General features: G+C 42.6%; 1 protein-coding gene across 1 annotated transcript; it reads left to right on the plus strand.

Annotated features, from left to right (window-relative positions):
• The first annotated feature begins 5,683 nt into the window (after positions 1-5,683).
• CD1C (CD1c molecule) lies at positions 5,684-8,250 on the plus strand. Its single transcript, XM_078355331.1, is given in 6 exon segments — positions 5,684-5,793; positions 6,069-6,359; positions 7,040-7,321; positions 7,538-7,560; positions 7,563-7,818; positions 8,153-8,250. Coding segments are annotated over 6 exon segments (1,011 nt in total). The 5' UTR covers positions 5,684-5,732.

Here is an 8,250-nt window from a genome sequence, read left to right on the forward strand (position 1 = left end):
AAAGGTGGATTTGATGGAAAGAACTCTGGCGGTCGTCTTAGAGTGTGGGATGACCACTGGAATGAGGACTGACTGTGGTAAAGACCAAACAAAACCAAAAAATGAAACTCCCCCAAAACAAAAAAGGAAGCTGGGAACTGAGTTCCTGACACCATGGAATGCCACATTTACCCTGCATTGCCTACTCCGGATTAGTTAAAATTAACTTTGGCTGTGAGCGACAGAAAATTCCAACTGACAATATCTTTAAAAAGATGTAGCCAGGTGCAGTAGGTCACCCGGTAATCCTAGCACTTTGGGAGGCCAAGGTGGGCAGAAGTGATCCTGAGTTCAGGAGTTCTAGATCAGCCTGGAGGCCAACAGGCTGAAACCCCACCTCTACTAAAAATATAAAAATTAGCCAGGCTCGGTGGTGGGTGCCTGTAATTTTGGCTATTCAGGAGGCTGAAGGAGAAGATTTGCTTGAACCTAGGAAGCAGAGGTTGCAGTGAACCAAGATTGCGCCACTACACTCCAGCTTGGGCAACAGCGAGACTCCGTCTCAAAAAAAAAAAAATGCAACCACATTTCTCTCTCTTATCCAGAGCATAAGGTGACCACAGGATTCCTTCCTGTCTTTTGGTTCAGTTTTTTTTCCCCCGGCTAGTTTTACTGAGGATACAGTAGATGATTTCTCATTCAACTTGCACTTTTATTTGATGGAGTCAACATGATTTCATGACCTATGTGGATACTGTGGTCAAAGCCCTCAGGAACTGACTCTTGGCAATGCCTTGCGAAGCTCAAGTGTTAGCTTCTATTTCCCTATCGAGTTTTTAGTTTCTTATTTTTTTGTTTCTTGCTGATTTTCTTATCTTGTGAGTTTAATGTATGCAAGTATAAATAATTTTTAAAAGTATAGCTTACCCAGTAGATCTATGTGTTTTGTAATTTGTTTGTTTTTTTGTATTTTATCTTGAGATATTAATGTCTTATCTGTGGTTCATATATTTACACACAGAAATCTAAGGATCAGGGGAAAGGCAATACTTTAGGCTTCAAAATTTAGTCAGGGTGCTGCTTAGAATGAATGGGCAGGGAGTTTAGGTAGAATTGGTGGTAAGATAGAAAGGAGACCCAGGGAACTCAAACAAAGGGTAAGTAGAAAGCAATATGAAATCATAAAAAAGTATGACAGTAAGAAAAAGAAGCAGAGAGGAGAAAGAAAATTCTATGTAAACAGAAATGAACAGAAGCACCGGCCAAGTCAAAGAATAATAAAGTTGAAATGGAATTAGAAAATATCAATTTTTTCCAATTTTGTCATTTTACAGTGGGGGATTGGTGCTTCTAGTAAGTGGTCCATCTAGGAGCTATGAAAACTGCTGTGACCTTTTTGCTGTTGTAGGTGGGAGTGGGTGGAGGATATAGGCTAGCCACAGGAACTATGCTTGTAGGCCAGAAAGAGGGAGTGAATCATTTGAATAAGAGTCGAGGGGGAAATGAAAGGCCTTGTAAGAGTCATGTGGTTGTGGAAGGCTTGAGGGGTTTCTCTAATAGGGAAGTAGGCACAGGGCAAGGTTTGTGCTGGAGGGAAAGTGATGACAGAGCAGTGTGAGACTATGTTGGGTGGGGACGTGATTTCAGAGTTCTGAGGAAAGCTCTCTCTCTCTCGGGGTGCAAAAGTCATCCACTGGAGTGGTCTTAGGGAGGTGACAGGCAAGAAGAGCCCAGGCAAAGGCAAACACAACATTTTTGGTCTGAGGAAAAGGACAAGAAAAGGGAAGTTGAGGAAGGCTGGCGACAGGAAAAGTACTGGGCTCCTTGGGGACAGCCCAGCCCCTCTCTTCAGGCAGGGTTCTAATTACGGGGTGTCCCACCCACTTCAGATTATTCTTTTACGATTTTGTGTGTTCAGAGAGATTAATAACCACTTACTCTTCTCCCCGTTGCATTTTATATCAATTTCAGATTCTTGCATCTATATTTACAAGTACTCACCAGAATGAAGAGTCTGCCAGTTTTCCTTCTTACACTACCTCCACCCTTCCTTCTTGGGGATTGATATATGTAAACTCTTGTGTATAAAACTGTCATACTTAGGAGTCTGGATTATTTTTCATGAAAGCAATTGGAATATTTTAGGCATGAGATAGATGTTCTCAGGATCACATTTCCAGTGGCAACTCTGGGGCAGAGTGCTGTGTGCAGCGTCATGGACTGTGGCACACAGGCTGGAACTGTGGCCGTGATTGCTCATCATGTGTGTCACATGATGAAAGCAGGACTGCATATCAGTCAGGTCAGGGAGGAAAAACCAGGTGGAGGGAGAGAAATGACGTGGTGACTGTGGGGAGCAAAGGAGAGGGAAGTTTCCAGAGAAGAAACGTTTCTAGGGGTCTATTTGGATGGGTATTGCCATGACAAAGGTGGGAGTGGTACTCACTCTTCTAGGTTCTGTCGGGGAATTTCCCCTAAATACTTTTTGTTTCTTGCCTCACCCCTTAATCTTTCCTCTGAAAACAGAGTGATTTATCTCACTGATAAATTCAGGAGGGAAACTGGGCAAGTTTATGTCAGCACCTCCTCCTGCCCTTTACCTCTGTGGGCCAGTTGCTCCCTGACGGCTCGGTCTTGCTCTCCTCCTCCAGGACCTAGCTCTCATGGGAACAGCCGCTCAGATGGGGAAACTTAGGGTTTTATCAGGATTGCCGGAACTAAGTAGTGTATTAGTTTCCCCGGACTGTTCTCACACAAAGCAATAAGCTGGGTGGCTTAAACAACAGGAAGTTATTTTCTAACAGCTCCAGAGGGTAGAAGTTCACAGTCTCCATCTGGAAGACTCAATTTCTAATGAGGGCTCTCTTCCTGGTTTGTACAGACAACCGCCTTCTCACTGTGTGCTCATACGGCCTTTCCGTGGTATATGCACACAGACATACATACACGTGCACATGTGTGCGTGCGTGCATGTGTGCACAGACACAGACACACACACACACAGAGGCAGAGACCTGGAAGAGCACTCCAGTGTCTCCTCTTATAAGGACGCCAACCTTATTGGAGCAGCGCCCTATCCTATAGACATGAGATTGACATTACTTCTTCGAGGCTACATCTCCAAATATAATCGCACTGAGAGTTAGGGCTTCAACATGTGAAGTTTTTTTCTTTGGGAGCGTGTGCAAACTTTCAGTCCATAACACTGAGAAGGCTCCTCCATTTAGGGTCCAGTACGAACAAGATCACTTGGATTACACACTTAAAGCAAATTATCTAGTGGCATTATCAGAAGTCAAGACTGACCACTAGATCCATCTGCCTCATGTTATTTTCTTCTTGTTTTCTTCTGAATTCAGGAGGGCAAAAAGGGTGATACTTACTGGGTTTTTATAATATTATCCAATATAGCTAGGTTACGTTGCAGTTATACATAAACTTTAGAACTTGGAGGCTTAACACAACAAGATTTATTTCTCATATAGGTAAACTGCATGTAGATCAGGCTGCTCCTCTCCATCTCATAGCCTTGCCATTTGGAAATTTGACCACCAAGCTGGTACTGCAGGGCAAGATGATCAGATGTGGTATTTTCAGTGGTCAGGATTGGAGCTGACTCATGCTTCCAGCACCACACATTCCATTGCCCAGAGCTCAGTCCATGACCTTAACCCAACCATTAGGAAATAGGAGGTTTGCATATTTCCTGTAGGCCCATGGGGGAAAAATGTGATAAGCACATAGTATGGTATCGGCTATTGTTTTCTAAAATCACAAACCAAGTATTTGCCATTAACAGCACAAGATGGACAAAGCTGACACCTGGTGCTTATGATTTGGGTAGGGCTTGAACTGGGTATTGCTCTAAAAGATTTTGTAGCTCATAGAAATTGCCAAATATTTGTGGCCATGATAGGAAGAGCTCACTGAGAACGACTTCCAGCCTCACTGTTAACATGGACAAATCTAAATAAGAAATAATGTGTATATCCAAGCATCATGTTTACACTGTAAATATGTAGAATAAAAATAAATCTGAAAAAGAAACAATGTCACAAATGGGATTTTTCTTTTTGAAACAGGGTCTTGATCTGTTACCTAGGCTGGAACACAGTGGCACAAACATGGCTCACTGCAGCCTTGACCTTCAGGGCTCAAAAGATCCTCCTACCTCTCTGCCTCCCATGTAGCTGGGACTACCCAGGTGTGCCACTACGTTCAGCTAACTTGTTAGTTTTTGTTGAGACAAGGTCTCACTTTGTTGCCTGGGCTGGTCTCAAACCCCTGGGCTCAAATGGCCTTCCCAGCTTGGTCTCCCCAGCTTGGTCTCCCAAAGTGCTGAGATCACAAGCATGAGCCACTGTGCCCAGGACAAATTCATGCTCAGCACAAATTCATGCTCAGACTTTAAGTGTCTGCTCCAATGCATTCAGTGAATAATTAATATGATTTAAGAAACACTATAATAATAAATATACTTCCTGGATCTCAAAAAGATTTTGTGGTCATTTTGTGGTTAACACATATTAACCAGCCAGGGTCACTGACAAATCACTGAATACTTCATATAAATTACTTAAATCAAATATTGACAAATGTTTCCCTTTTTATACAATATATTTTGATCAGATCACCAAATTTAACTTAAATATAGATTTTTGTGGTCCCCCATGTATGAGTCCTCTTGAAAAGCTGCATGTTCTGACTACCATAATCCTATACAATTCCATACAGTACAGAATTTAGTCCTTAGTTGAAATGCCTACTATTATTCCAGGACTTTAAATTATGAATTTCCCAGGCTGTCAAAATGCTTCTCTAGAGAATACATTCTAAGTAGATTTAAATCTGGTATTCTACACATTGAAATGAAAATCACAATGCATTTTAATTTTTTGTTTAAATGTCTTCTGCAGTTTAAAACTCTTTGATAGAAGAGATTACATTGTTAATCTCTGTATGTTTATATGCCCAGTAAGATACTGGTACCAACCATGTACTGTGTAATTTTTTAGAGAGTTACTATACAGATCAAATGCAATAGAAGGGCTTCTTCATGTTTGTTAAGGACCTATGGAATCTGAATGACTACAATTTTATCTCTAAGGTTAATATAGAGTAGCCTGTAGTTTATACAGCTGCACAGGGAAATCCTGGAAGATATAAAAAAGCAAGATCTCAAATTTATAAAAGAATCAGTGAGAATAAGGAAATAAGAAAGATGGATCAAAAAGGGCAAAATTGGAAAGAGAAAACTTTGAGGACATCCAAAAGGGGCAAACAAAGAATGGAGTGATGAGAAGAGGGGACACTATGGAGAGCAGAGGCAAAGTTAAGTGGAGAAACTGGAAGAAATGTGATCTGTTCAAGCAGGAACTGGAAAAAGAATGCAGTTTCTCCTTTATATCTTCCAAATGGTATGCAAGGTTCAGAGGATCAAGTGACTTTTCAATGCCACACACTTTGTCTAAGGCGGTTGAGGAAAGAAAGTAGATATGAAGGAGCTTAGTGGGAGAGCAGCTGGAATCCTAAGACAAGAGAAAAACTTCAGTTCAGAGCAGTTGAGGAAATGAGAGACCAAGTAGGAGGCCCAAGGTTGAGGGAAGCAGACCTTCTTAGGTGATGTTAGTGGCCTGTGGGGAAGATGGTCTGTTGGTAGAAGGAAGTCAGAATATACATACAGAGGGGTAAGTTTACTAAGAACAGAGATCAGCAAACAGCTTTGCTGAGAGAAAGGAACATCTGCAAATGACATGCTGTTTCTGCAGTTTCCGTTGCTAGCTGTTTTCCTCCCAGGTGGTGACAATGCAGGCGGTAAGAACGTCTCTGTCAGCTGCAAGGTTACATGTATCTGGGTAGACCATGGCGGGCTTTCCCACGGTGGATCAGGGAAGATGCCGGAATGCTTGCCATCTGAGCATACCTGTCTCTGGGTGTAGTTTACTGTTTTGGAGGATGGTGGCAGAGCATCGGGCTCTGTGTAAGGAACATGCTATAGCAAAAGTAGTCATTAACATTTCTCCGTGGTAACTGGTTCACTTTCCATTTCCTCTCCATTTTTCTTGCCTCTCTTTTTTTTTTCCTTATAGAACTTGGCCTTCTTCCACCAAGAGCAGCCCCGGAACACGTCTCATTCCATGTTATCCAGACCGCATCATTTGTCAACCAATCCTGGGCGCAATGTCAGGGCTCAGGATGGCTGGATGAGTTGCAAACTCATGGCTGGGAGCGTGAATCAAACAGAATAATTTTCCTGCATACCTGGTCCAAGGCCAACTTCAGCAATGAGGAGTTCTTACACCTAAACGTGTTATTTCGTATCTACACCATTGGATTAATGCGGGAGATTCAAGCCCATGCCAGTCAATATCCCATAGAATGTAAGTTCAATCAACTAAATTATGGGAATTCTTCAGGATGTTCTATTTCTGGGAAATATTCTCTCCTAATTTCTGGCCCATCCCACCATAAAATTCTGCATACATGAACCTTTGGGGGAATATTCCAGATGTTGACTCCCTCAAATTTCCTGGGCTTTTGCTATTTTTGGAATATTTTTTTCTTGTGCTTTGGTGTGTTCCTCCTGTGGTCTCCCTCTGTATAACACAATTCAGAGGTACGCAGTTGTCCCACTCTGTGCTTGACTTCCGTAAAATAAAATCTATTTCCTCATTCACTTTATTCAAAGATCTATGTCCACAGTTCAGCAACCATTCTGACTAATTTCATGCATCATGCATGAACTGCTATCCTCCCCCCTCCCTCACACAGGCTCCCCCTTCACCCCATATCCTACATTATGTGGCTCACCTATCATTTTCCCACACCTTCCTCAGCCACTTTTTTTTGGTGTTGTTAATTCAAGGCATTTATCTCTTATTGTCCCGCTTCCCTATCCCCAGCAATTTTTCTCTCTCGTTTCTGATCAAATATATTTTTGGCTCACTCTCACACCCATATAAAACCTTCTTGCCTCACTTCCTGATACAGCCCTAGGTGTTTATGTTGTTGTTTTCACGTTTTTGTTTGAACTCTTTTTCTCATTCCTCCCTTCCTCCAGATCCCTTCGAAGTACAGATGAATGCAGGCTGTGAGCTGCATTCTGGAGACAGCCCAAAAAGCTTCTTTCAGGTAGCTTTCAAAGGAGTAGATTTACTGAATTTCCAAAATACTACTACATGGGTGCCATCTCCAGACAGTGGGAGTTTGGCCCAAAGTGTCTGTGATCTACTGAATCAGTATGAAGGCATTAAGGAAACAGTATATACTCTCCTAAGAAGCACCTGCCCCCGATTTCTCTTGGGTCTCCTGGACTCGGGGAAGATGTATCTACATAGGCAAGGTCAGTAGTTTCAGTTCCTTCATCTAGGATTTTTCTGTTCAAGTCCTGCCCCTTATTCTCCCACCCTTCAAACTTAGGACAAGAAAGAAGACAAGAACAGAGGGATTGCTGGGTGATAGTTTCTTAGAGGCAGGAAAAAGATAACTGCGTATTAATGTGGATGTGTGGATGTGGATGTAAGTTTCTTCATCAGAATACTTTTTCTGCTCTCTGCAGTGAGGCCAGAGGCCTGGCTGTCCCCAGTCGCCCCAGCCTTGGGTCTGGCCGGCTGTTGCTGGCTTGTCATGTCTCTGGCTTCTACCCAAAGCCTGTTTGGGCAACATGGATGCGAAATGAACAGGGGCAACTGGGCACTGAATATGGTGATATTCTTCCTAATGCTGATGGAACATGGTATCTTCAGGTGACCCTGGATGTGGCATCTGAGGAGGCTGCTGGCCTGTCTTGTCGAGTGAGACACAGCAGTCTAGGAGGCAAGGACATCATCCTCTACTGGGGTAAAACTGAAGACTGGGAGTGTCGGTAGTGGTTCTTGAGCTTAGCGGGTAGGGGAGAGGAAATTTTGAGGATAGTAGACTTAGGTGAGGGATCGTAGAAAGAAATGAATAGGGCAATTTAAAAATAGAGGAGTAGGACCCGAGGGACACATGGATACTAGAGATTTAAGGGGAAGTGAGGAATCTGTCCTTGAGTAAATTGGGAACAGAGTGACTGAAATAGGATAATTGATGCAACTCATCCCATGCACATGTCAAGTAAGAAAATCAATAGATGGAGTAGGATCAGCAGTGAGTTTAAAATGGTATCCATGCATCTTTCTAATATGCGCAGGACACCACTTTTCCATGAATTGGATTGCCTTGGTAGTAGTGATGGTGACCTTGATGAGTCTAATAGTCCTTGTGTTATGGTTTAAGAAGCACTGGTGA

Source organism: Callithrix jacchus, chromosome 18, assembly GCF_049354715.1.
Source record: "Callithrix jacchus isolate 240 chromosome 18, calJac240_pri, whole genome shotgun sequence".
NCBI classification, from domain to species: Eukaryota; Metazoa; Chordata; class Mammalia; order Primates; family Cebidae; genus Callithrix; species Callithrix jacchus.